The sequence below is a fragment of the Macaca mulatta genome, chromosome 15 (genome assembly GCF_049350105.2).
Source record: "Macaca mulatta isolate MMU2019108-1 chromosome 15, T2T-MMU8v2.0, whole genome shotgun sequence".
NCBI lineage: Eukaryota > Metazoa > Chordata > Mammalia > Primates > Cercopithecidae > Macaca > Macaca mulatta.
The window spans coordinates 56,747,666-56,764,033 of NC_133420.1; the positions used below are offsets into that span (position 1 = coordinate 56,747,666).

Sequence of the window (16,368 nt, forward strand, 5' to 3'; positions counted from 1 at the left end):
TGTTAGATGTTTACTGTGTGTCAAAACTAATTCATCTTCAAATATATGTTATTTGTCACCATATTCGGTGAGTTCTTAATCATTTTTAGGGTAAACAACTTAAAAACCTAATTCTTAACAAAATACTCTATATTATCTCCCTCCTAGATGAAAATTACAAACACATTTACAAAAACTATGGCCTACTACTTCAGGAGGTTTATAAACTCCATGAAGCCCATCCATAGATTTCTGTCCCCAGGGATTCACATCAGAACTAATTACGCAAAATGTTAATATCAAGCAAAACAAAAATGTGCAAAGACTTGACTATAATTATTGTGGAGATGTATAATCTCTAAAATATTGCTGACTACAGTAATGTGACCCAATCTCAGTTCATTCTTATGTTTTAAATAGTCCATGCTTTACACATTAATGCTTCTCTACAACTTTCATTGAATAGTAAGTTTTCGTGTGATATATCTTTATTCTCCTTAGTAACAGAAAGTCTCTGCAGGACTCCCAATGCACAGTCTTTTCTCGTGGTGACATGGTTTGGCTGTGTCCCCACCCAAATATCATCTTTAATTGTAGTTCCCATAATTCCTACGTGTTGTGGGAGGGACCAGCTAGAGACAATTGAATCATGGGGCGGTTACCCTCATGATTTAGGTTACCTGTTCTCATGATAGTGAGTGCTCATGAGATCTGATGATTTTATAAGGAGCTTCTCACTTCACTCGGCACTCATTCTCTCTCCTGCTGCCCTGTGAAAAGGTGCCTTCTGCCATGATTTTAAGTTTCCTGAGGCCTCCCCAGCCATGCAGAACTGTGAGTCAATTAAACCTCTTTTCTTTTTAAATTATCCAGTCTCAGATATTCCTTCATAGCAGCATGAGAACCGACTAATACACACGGTGAGGTCTTGCATCCTGGAAACCTATGAAATTGTTAGATCTACTCCTGCCACCCTCCCCTCTGTCACTCCAAATTATCTTAAATACCATTCCATTTGAGCAAATGTACAGCATAACTCAGCATTGGATAATACAGTTATTTGAAGGAAAGACAGCATTTTATAATAACACCAAAAATAAATTTAATAAACAAAATGTAATATAGTATAAAGGTGGCTAAACACAAAAGTGATGAAGTTACAGCATTAGGGCAGGTTTATTGTCATCTCAGGATGCAAGGTTTTAACTTGGGTTTTATGTCATTTTAACCAAGGAGTATCTTAATCTTTATTATGAACATACACTTTGTCTGATATGCAATTTACAATAATGAGACTGATTCTACATGCCAATTTGCACAGCTTCTAAAGAATTCTAATATGTTCTCAACATGCAAAAAAATTGTTTTGTATTTTTTTGTTGTTGTTTCCATCTGTTTGCTTCTAAAGATAGAACAATTTTTTATGTAAAAAGCATGTAGCCATGTCTGTACATTTCTATGTACATGTTTCTGCCTGCGGGGGTTAAAAAAGTTCCGAATTGTTATTAAGTTTCAAACAATTATGGAAAAAATGTTTAAAAACAATTCTAAGAATAATTTTTATTTAAGCCATTTCTTTTTCTGCCTCATAGTTACATCATCCCTCCCAAGGATTCCGCTTTGGAACTGTCCGAGAAAGCAGTGCTGAAGATTATGTGAGACAAAGTTTCCCAGAGATGCATGAATATATGAGAAGGTACAATGTTCCAGCCACCCCTGATGGAGTGCAGTATCTGAAGTGAGTGTCAACCTCTTGGATCCAAAGAAAAATTCTCACTGAAGAGAAGTAATTTAGCTACTGACATAGTATATGTTAGTTTCTGAAAATGACAGATAAATATACCCACATTGTGTTTAGTAATACTTTACACTGTGTGAGATCCCAGGAGACAGTGTGAAATAGTTTTAATTGTGTGACCTAGATTACTTGTGACCTGCATAGTCTCAAGTTGGTAGTAGCTTTGTTCAAAGAACCAGTGGGGCCATTAGCATAGCAGATGGTGGAGGAAGTAAATGCTGGCTTTACATCACTTGAGAAAACAATGGTGCTGAAACAGTCAAACACACAGGGAATATGGCCAGAGGATAAAGTGTCCCAAGGCAACCTTTTCCTTCACAGTGAATATATCTCTAAATCCAGGGAATGCCTCCTCTTGCCATGAGGAAATGGAATTTATCTTAGAGATTTTCTATAGAAAGGAAATAAGATAGACGACAATGATTCCCATGCCTGCATTCTTCTCATCAGAATTTATGAGAAGCAATCACAAGAAATCACACTGCCATGGCAGATTATCAGAGCCTGTAATTCAATGAAGTTGAATACAAAGGCAGACGGTGCAGTGATGGCTCTGCTCTGTCTAGTCTTCCTGAGAAAAGGGAAAGAATAGTTCCTGAAAAACAGGAAGGCATGAGGGTAAGCAGTCTTCTCCCTCCTGCTGATGGAATCAAGTTAATAACAGACATCCACACCTCCAATTCCTAGAATTGTGCAGCATCAGGAAACTAATTTCTCCATGGTCAGCGTCAATAATCTCCCCCATGGACAGTAGGACCTGCCACCTCAAATTATTTCTTAAGAAAGAATAGAAATAAATAAATAATTTCATGGAACATAAGGGTTTTGTCTTTCTCAACAACTTTAGAAACAGGCCACTTAAAATGTTTTATGGACTTTTAACTATAGCTTAGAGAAAAAGCCTCGTTCTCTCATATTTGCAAAATTATATATGACGTGTATTATGAAATGTCACTTTTAATTTTGCAAGAACATCAACACATTACAGTCTCTCTCTGACATGAAGTTTAGAGTCCCTTTGCCTCCCAGATCTTCTCGTGTATTCTCTTCTTCGGGCAAATTTATAGTTGAAAGAAAGAATAAGATGTCAGGGTAGCAATGGTTTCCAGCAAATGGCAGACAAACTGGGCTCTGCTGACAGTGTGAAAAAGGATGAGATGAGCTACTGCTGCAGTCCCCAGAACTTCCACGCCACTCAAGAAATTTATGTATCTCAGGAGCTCTACCTGAGAAGGCCCACATGCCCAGCACTGGTGCCACCCTAGTCTGAAGAGAAGCAATCTTCAGGAAAGCAGCCACAGATGAAGGCCCAAAACAAGTCCATTTTCCTTGGTAATACAACTAGTGAGTGGCAGAGTCAGGACTAGGACCAGGTCTCTGGAATCCAACCACTACTTCAGACTAGTCTAGGAACCATGGTGGAAGAGTAGGCCCTTGATGTTTGTGGAATAGTCCATGTTCCAGCAACATCTATGCTCCAGTTGGTATCTGAAAGCTAGTTAGAAATGCAGCAACTCCAGCCTCATCCCAAACTTACTGCATCAGAATCTTCATTTTAACAAGCTCCCCAAGCAATTCACTGATTGAGGTGAAATTGGAATATATGCAGAGTTTACCATTAATGCCCTCTCACCACTTCTCTCTGGGCCTTAACTCTCCACTTTCAGCCTAATCATTTCCTGTGCCCTTAGCCACCACTTCCCACAACCACAGTCTTCATGTTACCTCCCTGGCATCCCAGAGCACTGACCTACAAGGCGCAACCCCTAGCATTGCCTGTGCAAGGAAGATTTCTACGTATTGAACCTGTCCTTTCCCTCTCCCATCAAAATTCTCTTCTACTTAATTCTTCTCTCTCAGGGCCCTGCTTTCTCATTAACAGTGTTCTAAAAAAATTAACTCCCAATAAAATGCTTATTCTTTTTATTATGTTAATATGTGACTGGTTTTCTCGTGATGTGTGATATGTATTTTTAAACAATGCTTAAGAAAAGACAGGGCATGATTCTATAATAGAAATAACCACTGGGGGCCCTGCAAACCACAACAGTGATTCAGCCAGTCTTGAAGCTACTTGTACCTGGATCCCACTTGGCCATTTCCTCACCGGTGACTAAGGGTCCTATGGGAGTCTGAGAACTGACTACTTCTTGTCTTTTCATGTGATTGAAATTTATTATAGCTATCTGCACTTTGCAGTCCAAAATCAAGAGTAGTTATTTAAGGAAGGATACCAGAGACATTAGGCTTTATGAATTACTGGTTTAAAAAAACTGAAATGAACCTCATCTTTTTTATTGTCATATTGCTACCACAAATATTTGTGGAATATTGGCAAATGATAACTTGTTGCTAGGTAGCTGTCAAGGTACATTATGGTACTGTGACAGTCGAACTTTGATTGGAGAAACAGCTCTCAGCTCAGTTTTTATTTTATTGCCAGGATTCCATTAAGATTCCTTATCACCTCCTAGGAGATAATCCACATCGCCAACCCTTTCTGAAGCTTCCCATTACTGTAGAGCTGGGAGGTACTTCATTTTGGTTAAAGTTAAATGTGGGCCTCATTGTAACTTAAATCCAATACGTCTTGGAAAAGGGGGTGCATTTTAAATTGGCTGTTTCACTTATTTGAAGAGTAGGATAAGAAAGCAATGGTCATTGGTACCAAAAAGGTAAGATGACCAACCTACTATGTGTCTATACATGACCCAGACAAAGTCATTCATGTAAAGATGTGTTTCCCGCCCACTGATGAATCTTCTGGGTGTCTAAGGATATCTTTCTCTTTTTGATTTTCTATGAATTCTAGTCATATTCTCCTCTGTTTAGAAGCCATACTGTGTTAAATTAGAACAGCCTCTCCACTGGATCTAAGAGAGGAAGGACTGAGTCCAGAAGGGATAGAAAAGAGTTATTCTTTTTGCAAAGCTGTTTGAACAACTCTAAGGGTAGAAAATCCTTTCTTTTTTTTCAAATTAATAAATGTTTTTATTTTCAAAAAATAAATACCTACACCTACACAATAAAAAGGAACTGAGGTCGTTGTTGCGTGAGATAGAAAGAAGTGTAATACAGAGTGCTTATTCTCAAGAAACTTACACTTTAACTGGGGAGATAATATGGTGCACAAAATGGCTGCTTTTCTGGTCTTCAAAGAATCCATTCCCTCCTTTTGGTCACAGCATCTTGCATTTCTTCATCCCTCTTCTACTCTCACTGATTTATGTGCAGTGAACCCCACCCCTGGCTCGAGGTTACACTGCCTAGCCAATAAGAATAATAGTCCATTTCCATGGTAACAATATCCAGGGATGGGCTTAGGACATAGTCACAATAAAAGCAAATTGGACTAAGAATTTTTTTGAAACTTTTCCTGATAGAAAATCCTTTCTTAAATGGATGTATGTCTTTCACCTTTCCAAAAAGAATTGGAAGTGGCTGAAAACAAAGAAATCGTTGCATGTATTTTAGACAGTTATTTCCTTTTAAAACTTCTCCTTCCTTGCCCTCTTTGTAGGTGGAAGCTCAGCCTGTGCTCAGACTCACCTTTCATTTGAACCTGGTCCCAATACTTACTAGCTGTGTAACCTGGTTTAAGTTACTTCAACCCTCTGAGCCTCAATTTCCTCATCTGTTATATCACAGTCATTCTGAGTGATAAAATGTATAGAGACCAATGAATGCAATGCCTAACAACAGGAAGTCACTCTAATAGTGTAATAAGAGTAAACCTTCTCTACGCACTTCCTATTCAATTCAGAGTGGCTCTGGCTTTACTGATGGATTTAGAAGTAATGAAAGGAGCTGATAGATAAACCCATTGGAAAGATGTCACACTCTCTTATAAGAGTGTCTGTTTCCCCTGGTCTGTAGTCTAGAGGTCAGTGAGAAGCCAAGACCGCTAAGTCAGCACCTAGGTAGCTTGTGCGGCCCTTAGTGTCCAGGTTTCTGTCCCCTAAACAAAAGCCGGCTGTCAGCCTTCATGCTTCCTTCCCATTAATGAATCATGTTCACTTTTCTCCTCTGGTATTAAATATAGGAATGATCCAGAGAAACTAGACGCCTTCATCATGGACAAAGCCCTTCTGGATTATGAAGTGTCAATAGATGCTGACTGCAAACTTCTCACTGTGGGGAAGCCATTTGCCATAGAAGGTATTAATCAGTCACTCTTGATTCACCTTTATTCAGGACGTGCTCAGTTTGCCAACCTAGCAAGTCACAAATGCCAAAGTCAGAAGCAAAGAGCTATTCATCTTCCCTTGTTTTCATTTTCAACTCATAAGCACTTAGCTATGAAGTTGCTGAAGTTAGGAATTTATTTTTCACCTATTCAACAAATATTTATTTACCCAATTGTTAGGGGGAAAAAATTATTGTTACCCAAATGATGTTGCTTCAGATATCTGGGAGTGGTGGCACAGTGTAATAAATGGGGAATTAATTTAATTTAATCTGTATTGTGTGTATGTGTGTGTGTGTGTGTAGTGGCAGGGTGTTGCTATGTGCTATGTTGCCCAAGCTTGTCTCCAACTCCTGGCCTCAAGTGATCCTTCCACGTCTGCCTCCCAAAATTCAGGGAAATCTGTATTTTCTAACAGCCAAATACTGTAGCAAATCTGATGGAAAAACTAAAATGATTACCTTTTACAGCAGGCAGGGCCCCAATATTGATCTAATCCAGTCTACTTATTTGATAAACAAGAAAACCCAGGAACATTACATAACATTTTCACAATTGTACAATTAGATGATAATACTGGGACTGAAATCTAAAGCTCATGGTTCTTAAATCAGTATTCCTCCACTAGTTGGAAAATAAGTAGGAAAAAAAACTCATTCTATAGTTTAATACCCTTTAGAGTCCCAAACAAAACCTTGGGATCCTTGTTTGGGATCTCAGGTCTTTTTCTCCACTGGCAGCAAATTTTTCCTTCTAATGTGATCACCCAATCAATCAAACTTCAGAACCAAAGAAAGACTGCTTTGTCAGTAGCTCCTTTCATTCTGAATGATGGTTGATATATGGACCTGATAGTTTGAACCAGCAAATTTCACTTTTCCCAATTTCCAGCTTCCCTTCCCTGACAGTACATGCTGGCTCTCAAGACAGCCCATGCTGGCTCTCAAGACAGCTATGCTTACTTTTCAGAAAACACTTTGGCTTAAAAAAATCCCATGGGGGTGCCCAACTGCTATTTCCAGAAATCTGTACTTTCCTGTATGTTAACTAGGATATCAAGACTATTCTGATTTCAATTTCCCAACCACAGTTGGTCTCTGTCTCCTCTAAATGTATCAGCAGATTTTTTACCTCTGTCTTTGTTTTCATGATAAATGAGAATGTTACAGCTGATGCTATTTCTCCACATCTCCTCCTAGCAGAAATCAGTCCCCTCTCCAGGCAAAGTGACCCCCACCTGAAGCAGGGATAGGACTCAGAAAGAGAGGCAATTAGCAATAGTGGTCTTTCATTAAGACTACCATCTAAGATAGCAAAGGGAGAAAAATAAAAAGCTAGAAAAATAAACAACATTCAGTATATAATCCCATTTTTATGTAACAATGAAAAATTTCTCATTTTTTATGGCATCTGGGGATGTTACATTTTATTTCCGTCCTAGTTGCACTGGGTAACTGAGGTCCCTTCTGCCATTAGGAGCTACTAAGAATGAATCATGTGTAGAGGACATAAGAATGAGGGGCTCCATCTTCCACCTTTATCTTCAGGGGACAACTCTATCTTGTCAAAAGACAGTGGTAAGATGGCTTGTTTGCCTCTGCTGGACCCTAGTGCCAGATGTCACACAATTAACTCCCCACTGGTTTCCTGTTTACATTTCCATCTGTGTTCCTGAGACTTAGTGTCTTGCAGTTCCCATCATCTCTAGGCATCACATTGTTTACAAAGGAGATGGGCACAAAATGGCACATGGAAAAGCCCTCCCTTCAAGAGAGCAGAAATACTGCAGGTTTTAATTGAGAGAATATTGTTATAATTGTGAGGTTATTCTCAAAATGGATGGGGTACACCTCAGAAAATTTAATTCAATTCTGCTTCTGCCAATAAGTTTATAGCCCAAAAACATAACTCAGTAAAATACAAAAGGAAGATACGTATAAATTACACAAAACAATGTGGTAGAAATACTAGTCAAAGCCTTGATTGCTACTTTTCTTAAACATATGAATTTCACAATTTTTTTATTTTGAGACTAAGTCTCACTCTATCGTCCATGCTGGAGTGCAGTGGCGCGATCTCAGCTCACTGCAACCTCCGCCTCCCAGGTTCAAGCAATTCTCATGCCTCAGCCTCCCAGGTAGCTGGGATTACAGGTGCCCGCCACCACACCTGGCTAATTTTTGTATTTTTAGTAGAGACAGGGTTTCACCATGTTGGCCAGGCTGGTCTCAGACTCCTGGCCTCAAGTGATCCACCCACCTCGGCCTCCCAAAGTACTGGGATTACAGGCGTGAGCCACCTACAGTCTAAATAATAAAGCTCACATTTTAATAAATTTAAGAAACTTAAATGTTATTAGAGGATAGCATATATTTTTAACAATTTAATTGAGAGAAATAATTTCATGAATTTTTAAGAAAATATTTCTCTCAATTAAATTGTTAAAAATATATGCTATCCTTTGACAACATTTAAGTTTCTTGAACTTATTAAAATGTGAACTTTATTATTAAGTTAGACTGTATAGGCATAAAAAAATCATCAAAGTAGTTTATGAGCAATACTTGGTCATTTAGGTTATAGGAATGTTTTATATGCCTACCCATATCCTTTCACAGCGTCTAGTACAATGCTAGGCATATAACATTAATGTAATAAATGAGGTATTACCTATTAAATAATGAATTAGGTTTGAAATAAGTACCTAATTCACTCACTTAGGTAGTTAATAGCTTGTACTTATACTTTCCCAAATGTTTAAATGTTCTTAGGAGAGAAAACAGAGTGCAATGATTCCTTCATGCTGAATGTACCGTCACTGTATATAGTAGTAACACACTCAGTACTCTATGTGTGACACTCAGTGTAACTACTGCTGTGGTCTGAATGTTTGTGCCTCCCCAAAATTCATATGTTGAAACCTAATCCCCAAGGTGATGACATTAGGTTATGAAGTTTCCACCCTAATAAAATGGAATTAGTGTCCCTATGAAATAGGCTCAATGAAGCTCATTCACCCTTTTCAGCATGTGAGGACCTAGCTACACAGCACCATCTATGAATCAGAAAGCAGGACCTCACCAGACACCAAATCTACCAGTGCCCTGATCTTGGACTTCCCAGCCTCCAGAACTATAAGAAACAAATTTCTTTTGTTTTTAAGTCACCCAGGCTATGATATTTTGTTATAGAAGCCTGAACAGACTAAGATAACTATTAACTATCCCTCCCAACTTCAGCATTCTGCATTTATCTTGACTTAAAAGGGAAAATAAGGCAAATAAGAAACAGTGGCTCCACACTGAGTTTGCAACCCTTTCACGAGTCCTCATTGGTACAGAGTATATAGCAAAGCAAACCAAAACTGTTAAGGATTCAAAAGCATGTGGAAAGCCTTTGGTTGAATTAAATACCATAAACCAGGGGCACAAATACATATTGTGTGCAGGGAAGAAAATAAAACTGTTGAGATAAATGAATACATGTCTCCAATTTGTGCGTTGCAGTTAGCTGACAATAAAGCTCAAATAAGGAGAAAGAGTAATGTAACTGCAAAATAATGATGTGTGACCTTTCTGCCAAATACCTTTGCCTGCTTTTGAGTTTGTTCTTTTACTTGCTTTCCAATAATTATTTAATACAGTGCTTGGAACACTGGCTCTGGAGTCTGAGTGCTTGGGTTAGGATAAAATTGCTGTTATTAACTGGCAAGTTATCTAACCTACTCCTCAAGTTCCTCACCTGCATAATGGGGAGATGAATAGGAAATTTATGATAGAATTGTTGTGAGGATTAAGTAATGCATATGAAGCATGTACTGTAGGAACTTGTTTGGCCCATAAGAAGTGCTCAACAAATTATCATTATATAGTATATTGATTAATACATTGAGACCAATTAACTATAAAATTCTTCCAAGATAGTCTCAACTTCTCCCACACATTTCTCTCCCCACTTTGATGTGCTGAGGCTAAGGGAAACCCATTTTATAGTCCCTTTATAGTTGGGACCATTACGATATGTTCTCAACCATTGTCCCAGAGTAGCTAAATATGGCATTCCAAGGACAGACTGCAAAACTGAAAAAATCTTTCTCCCTGAAGTCTTTTTAACCCTATCTGAGATGCTATTTTCAAAACATCTCTTTTCTAACCACATTTCGGAAGATTCTTTCAGTTTACGAATTTCTAACTATACATTTGCTAGCCAAAATATATTTCCATCACTCGTAGCTGAATAAAGCTGATTTATCCATGGTGAAGAGATCAGGATTCTATTCTGAAAATTGTCCTCTTGGGCTATTAAGCTGTATCCAATTTCCAGGATGCCTGATGCCTTCATCTTTAGGGTTGAAGGATTCCATTTTGCTTCATCCATCAACCGCAAAATAGTCAACCCTGTCTTTATTGCAAAGCCACGTTTCTAATAATAATGAAAGCAACCCAGGCTGCTAAGTTGAGTCAGCAATTTAAAATGAGAATTCTTTGACCAACGAACACAAGCAAATCTGAAAAGCAACTGATAAATGGGGACAGAAATAAAACCCTCAAGGTTTTATTATTTTATGTTTTTGAACAAAATGGATTTTTATCTCTTTTAACAAATAACTTCTTATCATCACATAATTTATTTTCTTATTTTTCCCATCATTCCACATGTATAGTTTGTTTTCATTAGCTAAAAATGATTATTATTGCTAGAAATCATTAAAATATCAGTATTCAATACATGTGTTAAAACAGAAATTTTAAAGGGATAGTAATCTGTTTTTAGCAACTGATTGCAAATTAACCCAGACATGATCGAGTGGAGTGATTTAATATTTATTATTTCTTATGTAACAATTTTTATAAATGTCTGTGAAACTTCAAGATAGCTTTATCATTAGGGAACCTTAACACTTTTGTTGCAGTGTCAAAATTCTATTGTTAGAATATGTAGATTTATCATAAGTATGAAGGTAAGAATTTAAAACTTTCTTATCATATACTTTTGTCTTATCTACCAAAAATATCGTGATCAAGAACGACTTCAAGATGCCATCTCTCATCCTCTCCTCTAGAACCAATCTCTTATTCCTCTGAATTTTCACAGAGCTTTACCTGTCCTCATTGTGTCCTAGGCATTATATTTTACCTTTTTTTTGAATTTATGCCTCACTCATCTTTTTTTACCAAGAAAAGTCAAGTAACTTTCTACCAATTTGTGTAGTTTTTTTTTTCAATGTATACCTCATTTCACTCATGCCACCATAAGCTCCTTATGGAAAGACTCTGTGTCTGCTTTAACTTGATAACCTCCATAGCATATGAAAGAGTGCCTGACACAGAATAAGCACTTAACACATGTTTATGGAGTTAATCAATAGATGAATAGGTGAGCAATAAATACTTATCAAATGCAAAACAATTCTGCCATGATTACACTAATGTGGGTTGGAATGATTAGCTTTAAGAGGGTTTTAGGAGAAACAATTAGTGAGTGTCCTTGCTAGTGAATTTTCTCATATATATAATCATATACAAGTTAAAGCTGTTCTCACACTGTTTCTACAAAACTTATTGAAAAGTTTATAAGTAAAATCTGCCTGTGAATAATGTATATTTATGTTTACTAGAAACAAACCAACACTTTTGAATATTGTGTTTTTTAAATGAATTACCTGGTTTAAGGCATTACATCAATGTGCATATAGTGTTGAGGCCTGCATTAAAGGGAAAGAGATAAGTGTTTCCTTGACATGGTCACATGCTGTAATGGACATGGTGGGAAGAGCGTTGGTTTTAGAATCAAACAGACCTATTTTAAAATGCTGGCTTTGCCGACTACCAGCTATGTGACCTTGGCAGTTTATTTATTCAATCTTTTTTTTTTTTTTTTTTTTTGAGATGGAGTCTTGCTCTGTCACCCAGGCTGGAGTGCAGTGGCGCAATCTCTGCTCACTGCAAGCTCTGCCTCCCAGATTCACGCCATTCTCCTGCCTCAGCCTCCCGAGTAGCTGGGACTACAGCTGCCTGCTACCACGCCCAGCTAATTTTTTGTATTTTTAGTAGAGATGGGGTTTCACCATGTTAGCCAGGATGGTCTCGATCTCCTGACCTCGTGATCTGCCCACCTCGGCCTCCCAAAGTGCTAGGATTACAGGCATGAGCCACCATGCCCGGCCTATTTATTCAATCTTAAGTCTCCAAGTAATACACATTCTACACATTCTGGTGTGGGTTCATGTAGGGATACATGTGGAATAATGCTTGGTGCACAGTGGAGCCCAGTATGTCCTAGTACTTATTATTAGAATCCAAGGATGATTTAACCGAGCTGTGTGCCACAATCTGTTGTTGTTGTTGCTGTTGTGGTGGTTGTCACTGTTGATGTTGTTGAAAACTATTGACCCAGGGAGGAAAAACACATTGATATTCAGCAAACCTGGCTAATTATCCTAACCATCAACCCACTCCTACCAGACAGTAGCAAGTCCTCCTACACTTTGTTCTTATATGGCCCAGTTTTCCCTTATGGCACCTATCTCAATTGTAATGAAATAATAATTATGCTATGTCTTGTTTAATATCTGTCTCTCCTGTAGAGTGTACATTCCATCACAGCAGAGACCACATCCACCTTGGTCACCGCTAAGTCCTGACCACTTAACATGGTGCCTATTTACTCAGGGAAGATTTGTTGCCTGAATGAATGAGTGAATGAATAAACGAATGTGTGAGTGAGTCAGTGAATCAGTGAATATTATGATATGCTTGTGCCTAGTATTGTGCCTGATGTGCAAATAAGTCCTGAATAATGTTTGTGCAGTTGAATTGGAAACAACATTCATTATGTTTCTAAAGAAAACTGATTACTTCCTTCTAATAAATTACCCATTATATTTTTAAATGTTATTTAATAATAACATCAGCAGAATCAAAAGCTACCCATCCAAACTCTTTTGTTTTCAGTCCTGCCTTTCAAACCAAAATGACTAGGCATAAAACAGGCACTCAAAATAGCTCTTTGAATGGAAAATTCTAATCATGCTTTTGACATTGTCATCATTTTCTTGACTCCCTATTGTTAAGGAACAAATAATATTATTATCAGAAAAAAAAATACAGTCCATTAAAACTCAGTTTTTTATGCATTATTTCATCTCTTTTATTGGTTATACACACATCTCAAGCCTTTTTTTAAAGAAAAAGATTGTGTATCTGAATTAATAAAGAAACAAAAATCAGTGCTCTTGAAATTGAATTGTAAGATAGAATAATTATAGGAGATATTTGTTTCTATTAAGTATCTTTGGATGCTTGACAGTCTTTTAGTCTTTATCCACAAAAAAGGAACTAACTATATTTTTAATCTCTCTTCCTCAATCATGTTGAAGGCAAAAAAAAGTGTTTGGGTTTTTTTTACTATTCTGTCCAATAGCTAAAACAAAATGTAGCTAATTAGCTTCTTTGACATGGCTCATCAAAGAGGTTAACAGTATAGTAACATTTTGGAAACCAAGTAAAGCCACACAGTGTGAGGATACAGAGTCTAAGCTGACTAATAAAACTCTGACAACAAATTAACTCCATCTTTATGTTTGTCCCTCATTCCTTCCCCTGCCTCCCTTGCCCTGCATTACCACCACCCTTTCACTTATCACATCCTTGGTTTTGTTTAAAAAAAAATAATAAGTATTATGACAAGCTGGGCACATGGCTCACACCTGTAATCCCATCACTTTGAGAGACTGAGGTGAGTGGACTGGTTGAGCCCAGGAGTTCAAGACCAGCCTGGACAATACAGTGAGACCCTATCTCAACAAAAAAATACAAAAATTAGCCAGGGTGGTGGTGTGTGCCAGTGGTTCCAGATACTTGGGGGGCTGAGCCAGGAGGATCACTTGAGCCCAGGAGGTCAAGCCTGCAGTGAGCCATGATGGCACCACTGTATTCCAGCCTAAGCAACAGAGCAAGACCCTGTCTCAAAAAAAAAAAAAAAAAAAAAAGTATTATCACATACATATGCATATATAGGTATTACTAAAACTATATTGTTTGGTTTTGAATGTTTTAGTATTTACACAATGAATTCATGCTGCAAGTAATCTTCTGGAACTGACCTTTTTCACTCAATGGCATATTACTAAGGGTCATCCATATTGTTGCCTCTAGTTCTAGTTCATACAGTTTTTATTATGTAATATTCCATCTGTGCAAATAGTCCACAGTTTCATTACCCATTCTCTTGTCAAAGAACATTTGGGTTGTTTCCAGTTTTTGCTATTACAAACAGTTCCTCTAAGAACAGTTTTGTACGTATCTTCTGGTATGCTTGTGGTAGAGATCTTTGGGAATGGACTCAGGAGCAGAACTGCTGTTCTTAAAACATGTAAATGTTCAACCATACAAAGTAATACCAAACTGCTTTCCAAAATGGTTGTGGAAATTTTCAGTTTGTATTACAGCAAGCAATATATAAATAATCTTATTAATCCTCATCTTCTCTAACACTTAGTATTATCTCTTATGTATTTATTTATTTATCTATGGACAGTTTAAGATGGTTTTTATAAGTTCCTGTTAAAGTTTTAGTTCTCATACTGTATTGTTTATTTACATGGTCTTATTATATTATTCAAAAATTAAAAATAAATTTTAAAAAGTAAGAGAGGGTCATGCATTAACACTGATAAGAGAATGTCACCAACCACAGACTCAAATTAATCCAATTTTGTGTATTTAACGTTCAGAGGAGGGGTTCTGGAAGAAGTAGATAGGGAATCCAAGCCCTGATAAAGACCCCAAAGATTACCTCTAAGGAATGTCTTAAAGGGAAAGGCAGAAGATCTTAAAATGTTTCACTAACACACTGTGCCCAGCCCATTCCTCTCCTTTTCCAACTCAATTCATCTACTCAGAGAAGCAGCTGATTCAAGGGTAATCATTACTAGGAATGTCCTTGAGTGCTTTGAAAGAAAGTTGATGAAAACTCATCACGCCCTTTTTTAGGTCTGACGGCAGTATCACACAAGTGTGTACTGTGGTGGCAATCTCTCAGGAAGGTTGTAAAAAATTCATCTGAGATTGTATTTTCTCCTAGGATACGGCATTGGCCTCCCACCCAACTCTCCATTGACCTCCAACATATCCGAGCTAATCAGTCAATACAAGTCACATGGGTTTATGGATGTGCTCCATGACAAGTGGTACAAGGTGGTTCCCTGTGGCAAGAGAAGTTTTGCTGTCACGGAGGTATGGAAAGATGGCTGAAAATGGTGACACGTTGTATAGCTGCACCTCAGAGAACATAAGGAAATGCTATTACTTGTGCTTCATCATCTAGCTTATTGCATTTACTAGACTCTTACGTAATATTGGGATTACTTTTCACTTTGCCCAAAAAGCGTCCATTCCTAAAGGAATTTACAGGGAAGCATGTTTGTCTTAGATTTAAATGCGATGCTATTTTGATGAGTAAATATCTAAATTTCTACTTTTCCCCATGACCTATATCCACAAGTACAGAAGAAATGCTGTTCTGAATTACAGCAATAGTATCTGAGACTGACATGAACACTGTTTGATTTAATCGTTAATTGATGGACATGATGTGTACTTCAAAATATCCTCCAAAATCTAATCAAAACATTGCTAAATTACCAATGGTTACCACCTAAAGATAAAGCCTTTGTGGATGTAGATTATAGAGCCATAGATTTTTAAAACTGAAAACAATCAATTCTCTTCTTTTATAGTTAGGAAAAGAGTACCCAGAGATACTCAGTGGTTTCCCCAAGGCACACAAATAATCAGAATCTGTTTCTTTCTATTGCAGTACTCTGATTTTACAATGTAATTAGAAAGAAACCTATAAAATAAGGCAGAAATTGGATGATTAAAATTGGAGACTGGAAGGTATAACCAGAGCCACAGGCTCAGATATTTAAAAGAGGAGCCAAATATACCTGAACAAAGTCAGCCTGACAATTAAAAACAAAACAAAACAAAAAACACCTAAAGCGAATAATAATGGCTTCAAGTAGTCTCTTTGCCAAGAACTCTCGAATTTGTATTTCAACACAGACCCTTACTGTGAGCTCCAGACCATATATCCACCTTCCTATTTGACATCTCCACTTGAATATCCTCCAGGCATCTCAAATTTAACTTGTCAAAAGCTGAACCCTTGATCGTCCCTCCTAAATCTATTTTTCCCCCTGTGCCTCACATCTTGGTAATGGCACCTCTGGCCATCTAGTTACTCATTCTGGAAACTGGCAGGGATCCTTAATGCCTCCCACATCTCATCTTCCGCATTCATCAACAAGCCATGTCTTTTCCTTCTATAAAATATGCCTCAAATATGCCCATTTATTGTCATCTCCACTGTTGTCACTCGAGTCCAAGCCATCATTCTTCAC

The 16,368-nt window shown here is 37.6% G+C and overlaps 1 protein-coding gene across 1 annotated transcript in view; it reads left to right on the forward strand.

The window, feature by feature from the left end:
* GRIN3A (glutamate ionotropic receptor NMDA type subunit 3A) overlaps nucleotides 1–16,368 on the forward strand; it is a 165,876-nt gene that overhangs the window by 106,140 nt on the left and 43,368 nt on the right. The window contains exons 4-6 of the mRNA XM_015117190.3: nucleotides 1,572–1,717; nucleotides 5,820–5,935; nucleotides 15,048–15,199. Coding sequence (XP_014972676.1) covers nucleotides 1,572–1,717; nucleotides 5,820–5,935; nucleotides 15,048–15,199 — 414 coding nt within the window. The remainder of the gene's footprint in view (nucleotides 1–1,571; nucleotides 1,718–5,819; nucleotides 5,936–15,047; nucleotides 15,200–16,368) is intronic.